The sequence below is a fragment of the Camelina sativa genome, chromosome 16, assembly GCF_030686135.1.
Source record: "Camelina sativa cultivar CO46 ecotype springtype chromosome 16, ASM3068613v1".
Classification (NCBI taxonomy): domain Eukaryota; kingdom Viridiplantae; phylum Streptophyta; class Magnoliopsida; order Brassicales; family Brassicaceae; genus Camelina; species Camelina sativa.
The window spans coordinates 29097842-29111480 of NC_141895.1; the positions used below are offsets into that span (position 1 = coordinate 29097842).

The 13639-nt window shown below is 34.7% G+C and overlaps 2 protein-coding genes across 12 annotated transcripts; one reads left to right on the forward strand and one right to left on the reverse strand.

Moving 5' to 3' along the window:
* The first annotated feature begins 368 nt into the window (after positions 1-368).
* Positions 369-8959, forward strand: LOC104752683 (uncharacterized). Of its 10 annotated transcripts, none has more exons than XM_087491338.1 (25): positions 369-1070; positions 1200-1367; positions 1447-1521; positions 1640-1718; positions 1836-1900; positions 2018-2107; positions 2433-2522; positions 2638-2724; positions 2806-2889; positions 3044-3163; positions 3636-3664; positions 3783-3915; positions 4515-5051; positions 5176-5717; positions 5833-5896; positions 5994-6096; positions 6203-6387; positions 6549-6674; positions 6963-7033; positions 7255-7317; positions 7558-7630; positions 7952-8071; positions 8282-8359; positions 8449-8499; positions 8613-8959. In XM_087491338.1, the coding sequence occupies exons 1-25, from the start codon at positions 816-818 to the stop codon at positions 8724-8726; spliced, it is 3402 nt and encodes a 1133-aa protein (XP_087347464.1). In that variant the 5' UTR covers positions 369-815; the 3' UTR covers positions 8727-8959. The 10 variants fall into 10 exon arrangements, 4 of the variants coding, with proteins under 4 accessions (XP_087347464.1, XP_087347466.1, XP_087347467.1 ...); XR_015584412.1 differs by having other exon boundaries at positions 472-1070; positions 6919-7033; XR_015584411.1 differs by having other exon boundaries at positions 472-1070; positions 6988-7033.
* Positions 8204-12650, reverse strand: LOC104752684 (serine carboxypeptidase-like 51). 2 transcript variants are annotated; one of them, XM_010474885.2, is made up of 13 exons: positions 12359-12650; positions 12136-12230; positions 11878-11985; positions 11431-11677; positions 11311-11354; positions 11128-11195; positions 10921-11026; positions 10625-10839; positions 10452-10521; positions 10304-10354; positions 10134-10186; positions 9841-9973; positions 8204-9324 (listed from the first exon to the last, which is right to left on the reverse strand). In XM_010474885.2, exons 1-13 carry the CDS (start codon positions 12486-12488, stop codon positions 9256-9258), a joined length of 1389 nt encoding a protein of 462 aa, XP_010473187.2. In that variant the 5' UTR covers positions 12489-12650; the 3' UTR covers positions 8204-9255. The 2 variants fall into 2 exon arrangements, with proteins under 2 accessions (XP_010473187.2, XP_010473188.2); XM_010474886.2 differs by having other exon boundaries at positions 8232-9324; positions 11431-11667; positions 12359-12636.
* Positions 12651-13639: the final 989 nt, after the last annotated feature.

The following is a 13639-nucleotide window of genomic DNA, read 5'->3' on the forward strand; positions in this document are numbered from 1 at the left end:
AAAGGCTAACCGACTCTCATCCGTAGGTAGAAAATGCTCCTTTTCAAACAATATGCTCTCTCATCCGCAGCGCAGCCACAAATCAAACCTTAATTTCATGCTGCGTCTTCTGTGACATGTTGGATTTCCCCTACGGACCAAATTAACCAAACAAAATTATTTTACGGTTATAACAAATCTCGGTTCTGCCTTAATTTTGCCGACTTTAATTGAGTTTTTTTTTTTTTTTTAATTTGGTTGATTTGGTTAATTTCGATTTTTGGTTATGCTCAAAATTATAATAAAATTGTTTTTTTTTTTTTTTTAATAGTTTTGACAGAGGATTTTGTAAGTGAAATTAATTTGTAATCTCATAATTTTAATAGAGTAAACATTATCAGATTTATCATTTACCACTATTATTAGAGAAAATTTGGAAGAAGAGTGTAAAAAAAAAAACAAAAAAAGTGTCGTTAATCATTTTTTATGGTTGGGTAAAAAAAAACAAAACAAACCAGAACCAAAACCAAAGAGAGAGACCACACACCACACCACACCACTGTCGAACCAAGTATCAAAAAGTCTCCTTCTAGATCTCTCTCTTCACGATAACTTGCCCCATCCGATTTGTGTGACTCGCCGGAGAACAACAAAAAGAAAGTAAAAACACATTCCGATCTTGAAATCGATTCACTCCTCTCTCTCTCTCTCTCTCTCTCTCTCTCTCTCTCTCTCTCTGTCTCTCTCTCTCTCAGTATTGGAATTTAGGAAATTGTTTGATGGATCAATTATTGATCTTACTAGTGCTATAAAAAGATGAGATTTGAGATTGAGAGATGCAGCCTAATCTCTTCCCATTCGGCACAGTTTTGAGTAATCCATTCCTCTTCAATGGCGGAGATCTAAACGAACTTGGTTCTGGTGCTGGATTCGAGAGCTCTAGGGTTTTCTTCCTACTCCCTTTTTTATTATCCCAAGGCGGCAGTGGTGGGATGGATTTGTCCAAGGTTGGTGAAAAGTTCCTCAGCTCTGTTAAATCCGCTACTTCTCTTGGTCTCTTACCTTCTCCTTCCTTCTCCGATCGTCCTGAGGTAATTTATACTCAAATCTCTCAACCTGTTTTTTTTTTTTTTTTTTTTTTTTTTTTTTTTTTTTTTGTTCCAATGGAGTTTTTAGAGAATTGGAGATTTGAAGTTATAAAAAATCCAATTTTTGTGTAGATTCCTGCACGTGCTGCAGCTGCTGCTGCGGTTGCTCGTGCTTTGGCTGGACTACCTTCTGATCAGGGGTTGAGTATATCTTCTACTGCTACTGAGCTTAGTTCAATTTATGGGAATAGACCTCTTCCTCAACAAGTTGAAGAGCTTGAACAAGGGTTTTATGAAGAGGTGTGTGTGTCTGCTTTAGTTTGGTGTTTGTGATATTGGGAGATTGTGGTGACATTATGGTTTTGTTGTTTTCGTGTAGGATTTTGATTCGGTAATGCATATTTTGGAGAATGTGCCGGATGATCAAAGTGAGTTGGCTTATTTTGAGAAGCAGGTAACTAACTCCTCTCAAGGAATTGAATATTGGTCTTATCCTGATTCCTGAAAGATTAAGAATGTTGATGAACGTTTTGATTAAGGAGTTTATAAGGTTTTTTTTCTTAACTGTGTAGGCCACCTTGAGGTTGGTTCAGCTGGATAGAGTGGCTGAAGATCTGTCTCACCATGTTATGGAGCATCATGAAGTAATGGGTAAGTACCTTGAATTGAAAAGACTTGTCGTTTTTTCCTCTTTACGAAAACACGATGTCGGTTGAGAAGACCATAATGCGTTTGGTTTTGTGAATATTAATATTTGCTTTTGGCCAGTGAAGGGGATGAATTTGGTTAGAGAACTTGAAAAAGATTTGAAGATTGCAAATGTCATCTGCAAGGTATCGGTTTCATATTCTTAGCTTAAATTGACATAAACAATACAGTGGATTCATGTTCTATTTTACCTGTTACTGGTTTGAACTTGGTTGTGACTGTTTTTGTGTGTTTCTTGCCAGAATGGAAGACGAAATTTGACTTCTTCTATGAATGAGGCCTCCAGAGATCTTATTGTACACAATCATTCCAAAAAGAAACAGGTTCTTCTGGTAGGATTCTCTATTTATTTGAGACATCTAGGCTCCACTGTCGTTTCTTGAATCTATTTTCTTGAATTTTTTGTCATGTGTTATATAGTTTCCTTCCATCAAAATGCGCGGAGCTTTGTGTAGAAAATTACTCTATATTATCACCTATTAGAAAGTTACCAAGTATCTGGTCTGTTTTAATCTCTTAAGGATTTGTATATGCAAGTACTTTCTTAGATACAATCATACAATCTACTGTGTAATCTCGGCTAATCAGCAAGGGCTTAAGTGTTTATTTTAATATTCAAACATACTGTTAAGAATGTTTAATTTACTCTACTTGCAGGATATGCTTCCTATTCTAACCGATCTCCGCCATGCAAGAGTAATGCGGTCAACTCTTGAAGACCTTGTTGAAGAAGGAAACTATTGCAAGGTTGATAGTTTACCTCCGTCTCTGTTGTATACTCCCATGGTTTCCTTATATGGATTATGGTAATATTATGATATGACACTAAAAAGAGAGGGGAAATATATTCCTTCTTATGCAGGCGTTTCAAGTTCTATCGGAGTATTTGCAGCTGCTTGACAGTCTATCTGAATTCTCAGCAGCCCAAGAGATGACCCGTGGTGTTGAGGTAGTTATGGCTTATTCATGACCAACCATTGTCTTTATAATTCTATTTTCAGTCAGTTGAGCTTCTCATACTCGTTTCAAGGTTTGGTTAGGAAGAACTCTTCATAAGCTGGATTCACTATTGTTGGGCGTTTGCCAGGAGTTCAAAGAAGATAGTTATGTAATGGTTAGTGAGCCAACTAATTCTCATGTTAATCTCTATAGCTTTCTCCTTGAAAGATTTAAACTATAAGGATAGAATTGTGGGCCTTCAGTTCAGTCAGCGGGCGAGAAATTTGTTCAGTGGCCGTATTTAACTTGTTATGTGCTCATACTTTTAGGTCCTTGACGCTTATGCACTGATCGGTGATGTCTCTGGTCTTGCCGAAAAAATACAAAGCTTCTTTATGCAAGAAGTTATCTCAGAAACCCACTCAGTGCTAAAGACCATTGTTGGGGAGGTATGTGATTTAATTATTTAAGTTGCTCCTGTAGAATGTATTCATGCATGCTTGGATGGATGGTTGGATGTATTGAGCTTTCTGGTGTATGGTGCAATCCTCTTTTTCCCCATTTTTTCTGGTGTATGGCAGTCTTTTTCCTTGTTGCGTAGATGTAACTTTTGATCCTAGCAGATACACGAAGTAGAAATTTAAAATATGGAAAATATAGGGTATACAGATAGATACATTGAATGGTCAACAAGTGTGGTGTTTTAATAGATGACATCCCTTATTTTTTAGAATGTAAAGACGGCTACAGTTTCTTTTACATGTTCTGGTTTATCTTATACTTATATAGATGCAATTACTGTCATAGGCGATAATTCTTTTTTACTTATGATACTTACTGACCACGAAATGAGTTTTTAAAGTCAGCATATCAAACCAATCAGATTTTTGATCCATTCTCTGTATATATTTGTTTTTGTAGGATAACAGTGCTGCCACCCAATATAGTAGGTATGCTCTATGCACCTGAGTTATTTCTGGTGCCTATACAGTATCTAGTATTTATCTCTGGCCCCTTTTTGTTTGGATTCTAGTATTCCTGCTGATTTTTTTTCTTAAATTGATTCAGACTTACCTACAGCGATCTATGCCTTCAGACACCAGAATCCAAGTTTAGGCAATGTCTTTTGAGAACACTAGCTGTGCTGTTTCAGTTAATATATTCATACCATGAGATAATGAGTTTCACGCCAGAAATGAAGGTAGGTTCCTTTCCCTGCTTTAGTTTGTATTTAACATTTTCTGATTACCTTGATTGGGTTCTTAAAACACCCCCTGGTTCGAATTTCAGTGCTATAATATTTGTTGTTAGATTTCATAGTCTTAAACACCTCTGTGCAGGCTTTTCACCTATAATCTGAGCAGAACTATACCTAAACTCATTATAAAAAACATTTATCTTTGAAGCTGTAATTAGTGGGAATCTTAGCATTTGTTTATAGTTTTTCTGTGTGTTTGTTTAGTTTGGTAGTGTAGAACTCTAAGAATGTTTGATTACTTTATTTCCTAGTTAACAAACAAATAAGTGTTTTTTGTATCTATGTACTCCATGTCAGGTAACTGATTGTCCAAGAATTTTGACAAGTTGTTTGATTTCAGTACGATACTTTTTTGTTTCAGTCCTAAAACAAGTTGTTTAATAGGTGCTAAAATATTTTCTCTGAGATGGCTTATCTTATACATTGTGGCTTATCTTATACATTGTCGACTTCCTTTAGATTATTTTCTGTATGTTGTCCGCGTCAATTCGTTTAAATTATCTCTAATGGTTTATAAGGGCTAAGCTTCTGAACTGGAACAGGTAGAAAGTTTGATCTCACCAAGTTCTGCAACAACTCAAATGGTTGATTCAGTAACTAGAAGTTCATGCGACCCACAGGATGGGGGCCTCTCATCAGCCATGAGTTCTGGAAGTCTACCTTCTTGTACAATGTCTGCTGAAGAGTCTGATGGAAGTGGAACATCCAGTTCCGTGCAGCAGGTGCTGCAGGCGTCTGATAGTGCAATAGGTGAGCCTAGAGATTCTGGAGATGCAGTGTCATGTGGCGAGTCGCCATGGTACTATCTACGAAAAGAAAGTGCAGCTTTTGTTTCAGAAACTCTTCAGAGAGGACGAAGAAATCTTTGGCAACTTACAACGAGCCGTGTCTCAGTTTTGCTCTCTTCACCAGGTGCTTCATCAACAAGTATACATCAGTTCCTAAAAAATTATGAAGACCTGAGCATCTTTATCCTTGCTGGGGAAGCATTCTGTGGATTTGAAGTTGTTGATTTTAGGGAGAAGCTAAAGGGTGTATGTGAAAATTATTTCACTGCGTTTCATAGACAAAGCATGCATGTAAGTTCAGTTTCACATGCCCATTGGACTAACATTGCTAATACCACATACCTAGTTACTTTCATGCATCACCTCTCCTACATAATAACGTGAAGGTATTTTGTTTGGTTTTTCTCCCTAACAGGCGCTTAAAATGGTTCTGGAGAAGGAGACATGGACAAAATTGTCTCCTGATACTGTGCAAACTATTAATTTTGCTGGTCTTGTGGGGGATGGGGCTCCCCTAATTATTTCTTCCCGCAATGCCACTGGTTCTTCCAGATTCCCTCACTCGAATAAGTCAAATAACTCGGTTGATCCAAGTGGTAACAGGAGTGGATTTTCTTATTGGCTGAAAAGTGGAAACCCCTTCTCAGCAAAGTTAACTCACTATAGAGAAGATCAAGACTGCTCTTCAGTCAATGGAGCTATATCTCGAGATGATGAAGGGAATGATAGTATTCACGATGATGTTGTGAATCCCAAGATAAGAGATAAAAAACGCGTTAACGGAGGTAGTCCGGTTTCAGAAGATGAAAACGAAGACCTTCTTGCTGATTTTATTGATGAGGATAGTCAGCTTCCAAGACGAAGTTTTACACGTAGTCAATCAAGGACTTCATCTTCACATTTCAGTACTAATGATGATTTGACAGCTCAAACAGGATCGTCCCTTTGTCTTCTAAGGTTATATATGCCGCTTAGCAAATGTTTAAAATTATAATGTCAGCCTTTCTATCGCATATTTTCCCCAGGTCACTTTTATGACATCGAATTGCATTTACTGTGTTCGTTGTCTTAGATCAATGGATAAGTACGCGAGGCTTATGCAGAAACTAGAAATTGTTAACGTTGAATTCTTTAAGGTACCAATCCTAACTCTTGTAATTCTGCAGATATCTTTATTATTCTCCCTCGATTTCTAGTTTAAAGCTTCTCTTACTCCTGTTTGAAATTTTGTAGGGAATATGCCAATTGTTTGGGGTCTTTTTCTATTTTGTATTTCAAGTATTTGGTCAAGAAAATACTAATTTAGGTGGAAAAGGAGTCGCTGACTCTATCAATCGTGAGTTACTGATTCATTCCTTTTGTAAAGTTTCCACCCCCCTGATGCTACAATATGGAAATCCATTTTGCTCAACATAGATATACTTCAAAATTTTGAAATGCAGATCGTTTGAAAAGCAGCTTATCCCGGATATCACAAGAGTGTGAGCAATGGATAAAACCTCACCTTTCATCATCACCTTCTTCTTCACTTGCCTTTCCCAACACCGTTCATAGTCTTGCGGACGTGACTCCAGCAAATCCCTTAAATACTTCTGGTCACTTATCAGGCGTATCTTTTAGTCTCAAGGTATAACCTGGAACTAGGTTTCCATCAATCTGAACCATTCCTATTCATTTATTTTTTCGCTTACTTCATGTATGAAGTGTGAGAAGAGAAGAGCATCTGCCTCACTTCTTCATTATATCTCAAGGTTGTGTAATGAAAAGATTCTTTATTATCGCTTGCAGGAAAGATGTGCTGCAGTGGACACTGTTTCTCTTGTGGCTCGGATATTACATAAATCAAAGGCTCATCTCCAATCAATGCTTATGTCAAGAAATGGCTCTCTGGTTGAAGACTTCTTTGGTCAACTGGTATGCATCTCTTTCAGTTTTGATTCCTTACATTAAGAGAAACTCTTGTTGGAGCCTTACTTTGCTATGCTATAGGCAACATACACACTTATTATACAAAGACCTCTGTAGCATCTAATAGGCTTTTGGCTCTATCAAATAATGGATTATGCAGGACCTGATCATTAGTTTCATTGTATTCTTTTGCGAAACTAATTTCTCCTATATATATAATGAAAAACTATTTATATACAATATGTGGTAGCAAATATATTTGAAGGAGTTGCATTAAGTGGAATGATTCATCAGGTTGATTCCGTCCCTCATCTGACAGAGCACTTACATAGGACAACTGCGAGGATACTGCTGCATGTTAATGGGTAAATTGCCAATCTACTTTGAGCTTGTGCTTCAAAAGAAGTTATTAGATAAATTGCATTTTTTTTGTCTCTTGCGCCTTCTGTTCTTGTTCTTACTGACCTCAGGAGTTTTAAAACTGTTACATTGAATGTATCTACTGTGAATTCATTGGTATGCTAAAGTTGAACACTGCTTCTCACTGGGGGTATGTGTATTCATTCAGCTTCAACTAATTTTACAGATATGTCGACCGGATAGCTAATTCTAAATGGGAAGTCAAGGAGCTTGGAATGGAGCATAATGGGTTTGTTACTTCATCAATCTTTTACACTATTTTCCCTTTCAACTGAATCATGAAGTATTTAATGTTCATAGTTTCAAAACTGGTTTTCTTAAAAAACAATTCTCGTTTTGTACAAAACTATAATTGGCAAGCCACCTATTTAACTGCCGAATTTAGATTTAGATATTAAATGCACTAGCATGCTGGACCATTCATTGCATCGCTACTATGTCATATGTAATAAACTCTTTGAATGGACAGGTATGTTGATTTAATGCTCGGGGAATTCAAACACTACAAAACAAGGCTTGCTCATGGAGGCATTCCACCGGAGGTAAATTGCTCTCTAACCTCATCAATTCCAGAAGTTAACAATATTGCCAGAATATATCAATGCTTGCATCTTTGGATTGGGACATCAGTGGTGACAGATTTCCTGAGCCCTCTACTAGTAGTTTGCACCTGTTGAGGTTTTTTGGTTTTGTATGTGTGTGTGCGCGAGACAATCAAATTGAACATAATTCTACTGCATAATCAATCAAGTGACGGACAGCATGCAATTTAATTTGATTAAGAAATCAGATTGCGAATGTTTTCTTATAAAACTATAGTGAAATCTGTATCCATTTTAAACCTTTTTCATATATATATATAGGTCCAAAACCGCCTACTGGGATATGGAGTTGAAATATTTGCGGAGATTCTGGTTGAAGGTTTATCACGAATAAAAAGATGTACTAATGAAGGACGTGCTCTCATGTTACTAGATTTTCAGGTACTGTTCCTGTTTTTTTTTTTTTTTTTTCCAGTGTTCTCTTCTACACAAGATCAGGAATTGTATACATGAATAATAGATGTTTTAATCAACATTGACAGGAGGACATTTTAATACTAGTATAGAAATTCACATAAACAACACAGCTGCAATTGAGATATATTGAATCACATGAGTCGGTTTTGACCCAAATTATCGATCTTCTTGTAGGTTCTAATAAACGGGCTACAGCACTTTGTGCCTACAAATGTGAAGCAGAAGTTACAAATAGTCGAAACATTTATCAAGGTAAGCAACACAGAAACTCATGTGTATATGCAGACTCAAAAACAGAAACATTTGTTACAAGCTTAAACCAAAATCATCACTCTTTACAGGCATACTATCTGCCAGAGACGGAATATGTTCACTGGGCAAGGGGTCGTCCGGTAAATAAACAAATCTTCTTTATTTTCTGTCTTGCATAAATCAAACAAACCGATGAATTTTGCTTCTCGAGTAGTTTGATGAAAATGTGTAAACATGGGTTGTAAATATACAGGAATATACAAAAGCACAAGTCGTTGGACTGGTGAATTTGGTAGCCACCATGAAAGGTTGGAAAAGGAAAACGCGGCTGGAAGTTATTGAGAAGATCGAATCAGCTTCTGCGTAGAACAGTCAAGAAGCTTTTTGGAATCTTCTAATACTTCTTTTTTTTCTTTATGGTCTTGTCCTGTCTGTTCTTACTTTTGCATTTGTATCGAGTGCTGTAAATTTGAAGATAGGCCCCTTCTTCGTAGTTGATTATTGGTTTCGTGTAAAAGATCCTCCTGAACTTGTACATTTTTGAAGATTGTAACACACAACTCTTCTTCCATTTAATTACTTAATTAATGTCTTTAAGTATTTGTATTATCAGATCCTTAAACCCGATTCTTGTACTTTCTCTACCTTTGTCTACTGCTTATGTAATAGATGAATGGTTTTTTTTTTATAAGAATAAAAAAGCAATGATGATATATATATCGAATATTTATTAGCTTTTCTAATATATGAAAATGGTAAGAAAAAAAACAAAGCATGTGTAGTAGTTTCACTGTTGACTCTTTTATTAGCTTTTAACGTTTTGAGTTATAAAATCAATCAGATGTGAAAGACGTCGTCATCATGTTGTGATGTGGAAGTTGTGGAAGAAAGAGTGGTCAAAGTTGTGGTGACTTGGTTATCTCTCCAACCATGTTTAATGCAACACATGGCTCATCTACTGGTACCTGTTTTTTTTTTTACCACCAAAACATTCGACATATTATTTTTCCAAATTATTTTACCATATATATTATAAATTAATGTTGCGTGTAAAAGAAAAGGAAGTTCTATTTTTAACCACTATTGAATATCTGATGTAACAAAAAAAAGACAAAAGTATAAAATTTTGATAAAGGTAAAAAAAAGGTTATAAAAGATTTCAGACATTGTTAAAATAAAAGCATTAAAGAGACAGAGTCGACAATTCGTTTTGATATAAAAAGAATAAAAAAAGAAAGAGAGAAAGCATGAAACGGACACAAGACAAAACTACAAAAGAGACTTGTGTTTTCGTTTAATAGATGCATCACGTATCTCTCACGTTATTCAATAAATATGAACTAACTGTATATTCAACTATTCTTTTTAATATTTTTGGTGATGGCTGACCAAATCAAGTTTTTGCAAGAAATATCTCTTAGGACATAATATGAAAGAAGAGAAGTTACTAAAGGATAATAATGAGAAATGTATGTACTTACAAAATGACCAGCACCAAGAATCCAATAGAAATGGAGATTTTTGTATGATTTGGTAAAGCCTCTTGTTGCTTTGTCACTTTCACAGTATAATGGCTTTCTTTCCATATTCTTGAATTCTTCTAGCCCTCCCCACCTTCACACATCCATCATTATTATCATCAAAATCACCATCAACTTTAAAAAAAAAATAATTAATAGTACCAACAACATTGGTTGAGTTATCTAACATTATTCCCTAGCATTAATTAGTTTTACCCGATATTAAGTATTTTTTTTTTAAATATTGGTCTTACTTGAGCTTGTGAACCCATGCTTCAGTTCCACTTGTTGAGCAGATAACATCAAGCTGCGTGAGTATAAACCACATGTCAATTTGTTTCGATAATAAACAGTTTCTTTTTGCAAATGCAAATGAATTCTCATTTTTTTCATATCAGTTAAATATAGATAATGATAGTCTTACTTGACCATTATAGATGGTCACATTTATCCCCTTGGCAAGAAGCTCGTCGACCTGCCAAAAATTAATTATATAAATTATCATATCTAACGTTCAAATAACTGAAACTGATTTAAATAAATTTATTCAATAATAGAAGAAGAATGATTACGTCTTCGATTACGGGTTTCATAAAAGCAGCATACATCGCTGCAAACACGTCATTCGAATTGTTCCCCCATCTGTTAATTTTGTAAAACACATATATGATTTAATAACACCACACTTAACAACTAAAAAATTGATTAAATTAACGATTAGGAGAAGTAGTTATACTATACTTACATGAGGTCTTTGGGAATGATCTTGAGCTTCTTCTTAATAACGCCGTTCATTAATGTGTTAAGGTCTCCTTCCTCTTCTTCTTTTACGTCACTCAAACTTCTCAAACCATTTAAGTAGCTCGAATACTTTTTTATTCTATTTTGTTTTTTCATTTCTAAACTCGTTGTAAGCGAGACAGGGTCCATACCAGAATCCAATAGAAAGTTGTAAAAATCCTACAACAAAACCAACGTGTAAAGTATTTCACTTTTTATAAAAAAAAATGGATGCAAAAAAGAAAAAGGATAAATAATTACGACGGAATTGGATTTGTTGCTAATCAAGGATTCAAGATCCATCCACGTTAGCGTGGCTCCGACGTAGTCACCAATCTTTATTTGTTTTCTTATCTTTTCGGCTAAGCTGTTCCAACAATAGTCATATATATATGGATTAGAGAGATAACTAATCTAATTATTATGTATTAATTTAGAATTAAAAAAGATCTTGGTAATGAGAAATACCTATTTGAGAGATCCAAGCCATTGTCATCAAGCCTAGAGACATACTTGAGAAGAGGTCCCCATGAAAACTGTAACCATATTAGTTTAATCATATCATGTTAATTTCATTATAATCTCAAATATATAATTGAGTTACTATTATTTACTATAACAAGTAACAAAATTGATGAAACTCAAACTCACCACAAAATCTTCAGGGGATATCCAACTATCTCCCAAAACCACTCCTATTCACACATTATGTATCTTACATTATTAGTTTCATTTTATTCAAACAAAAATAAATAAAAAATATCTCTTTACCTCCTAGATGAAGCTTCAACTTGCCAGATTTAACCGATTCGAAAACCGATAAACCGAGCTTAACCGCGATTTTGCCACCATAAGATTCAGCAACAATGAAGAGAGGGCTTTGGTTTAATGTCTGTTTTTTGTTGAAGAGTTGTTGCAACAGTTTGGTCAAATCCTCTGCTGCTTCTTCATCACTTTTCACATACAATTCCTTTTGATTCTCCTCCACGAAACTGTACCCTGCCCCAACTGGACTATCCTTTATTTTTTTCAATTAAAATAAAATGATTAAATTCAACATATGTGAGTAAGCTTAAAGACTGATCAAATTAGATATTACGCAACAGTAGTTGAATTATATACTTTTTAAAATTACATTTTTCTTTTATTCTATATCAAAGAAGAAGAATAATATTGTTGGTAATGAAAATAAAAATGAAAAAGAAAATAAATACGTACCACAAACAAGAGATCGGCTTTTTTCAACCAAGTTGAGTTTCTGGGATTGAGGAATGTGTCTAATGGACCAACCTCCTGAAAATTTCCTATTCCAACCCCTGAAGCTCCCTGTTCTCATCAAAATCAAAATAATTGAAACTTTATGATCACTAAACAATATATATATATATATATATATGCCTAATGTATAAAAAGACGAATGAGATGAGAACAACATGTTACATAAAAAAGTAGATACACCTACAAATATAAACTTACAGGTCCACCTTGGAGCCAGAGGATGATAGGCCATGGTTTGGATGGATCTTCAACTCTGTATGGACTTTTATAATGCCACCAAAACATGTGTGCTTCTATGTTTTGATTTAGAAAAGAAAAAAAAAAAAGAGTCAAAAACAAAACCCATTTAGTCATATATCTTACTATAAACCAAGTAATTTCTTGAAAATTGGGTAGAAGAGTGAGAGATAAAGAACGTTACTTGGTCTAACTTCGACGTATCCCCAAGATTCGGATCCATCGGAGTTGCTTCTTTCAGGTTTGGTTTCTCCATCGGTACATGACACAATGAGACACAGAATCACCAGATGAACAACTGACGTGTTCTTCATTCAGACGACTCTTTTATGGATCAATTTCTTTTTTCTTCCCTATCTTGTGATTGTAGGGCGAGGGAGAGAGAACAAAAAAAAGACAGAGAGAGATAAAGACACTAGGAAGTAATATATTTTAGAATGTCAAGTCGTTAAGTCAAATGCTATTGGTTCAACCTTATTTGGTATATATATACCATACAATGAAAACACCACTTTGGGAGTTTTTTTAAATCAAAATTTACAATAATTTGGAATATATAAAGACTAGATATAAAATTTCTGTAATTGCAAATGTTTAAAAGATCGTTTATGAAAACAATATTTAACTAAATAACTATATGAAAAGGTTCAGTTATGTGAATTATAAAAAAAGTTTGTGCATATGATTTGGAGATTAATTTTGGTGCGATGATTTTGAATTTTATTTTTCTTGAAAACCCACATCATGTTCAATGAAATACAGTAATAGAGTAATATACCAAATACTCATTTCATTTTTGTTTCATAAAATCTTATCATAAGATGTTTTAGCTATTTACTTTTGTTTCACTGTTAACATTTTTTCTAGTTATATAAAATTGAAGTTTCCTTTATTTTTTTTGTGTGCAAACTTATGGCTTCTTTCATTCAGATCAAACCACATACAAAAAAAGGGATCAAAGTCTCAAATGTTTAAAAGGTTACAAACCAAAGCCTGAAACACAAATATCGAAACATAAGACATCAAGTAATAGTCCATGAGAGTTGTGATAAAAACTTCCAGTGTTAGATTAAAAAAAAAAAAACTTCTAGTCTGAAAATAGTCTAATTTTCTGGTAGTACATCAATCGATCATAGAACTTAATTGAAAATGAAGATCTTTGAAGTGGATCTGAGCTCTGAAAAGGCAAGTAGTCTCCAACTACATCCCCCCGTACATACAAGGAAAGAGTGAATGCTTCTACAAATCTCTTTAGTTAATAAAACTCAAAACTCAAAAGAACGAAAAAATCATCGGTTTGGTCCTTAGATGATGCGGGATCTATTGCAACGGATTGAACCTCTTTGACACCATAAAAGTGGTTTCGAGTTTCGATACTGATTAGGAATTAGATTCATGCGTAAGTTTGTTACCCTTTTAATAAATACCATAACTGCCCAAATAGAATATTTGATAAAGTGATAAT

Bases quoted from the DNA above. Each gene is read 5' to 3' on its own strand.
- LOC104752683 (XM_087491338.1), top strand. From the start codon at position 816: ATGCAGCCTAATCTCTTCCCATTCGGCACAGTTTTGAGTAATCCATTC. The intron at 1,901-2,017 runs GTATCGGTTTCA...GTTTCTTGCCAG, and splicing joins TTGCAAATGTCATCTGCAAG to AATGGAAGACGAAATTTGAC. The intron at 8,500-8,612 runs GTAAATAAACAA...GTAAATATACAG, and splicing joins ACTGGGCAAGGGGTCGTCCG to GAATATACAAAAGCACAAGT.
- LOC104752684 (XM_010474885.2), bottom strand. From the start codon at position 12,488: ATGAAGAACACGTCAGTTGTTCATCTGGTGATTCTGTGTCTCATTGTG. The intron at 11,196-11,310 runs GTGAGTTTGAGT...ATATGGTTACAG, and splicing joins TATCCCCTGAAGATTTTGTG to TTTTCATGGGGACCTCTTCT. The intron at 10,840-10,920 runs GTAATTATTTAT...GTTTTGTTGTAG, and splicing joins GCAACAAATCCAATTCCGTC to GATTTTTACAACTTTCTATT.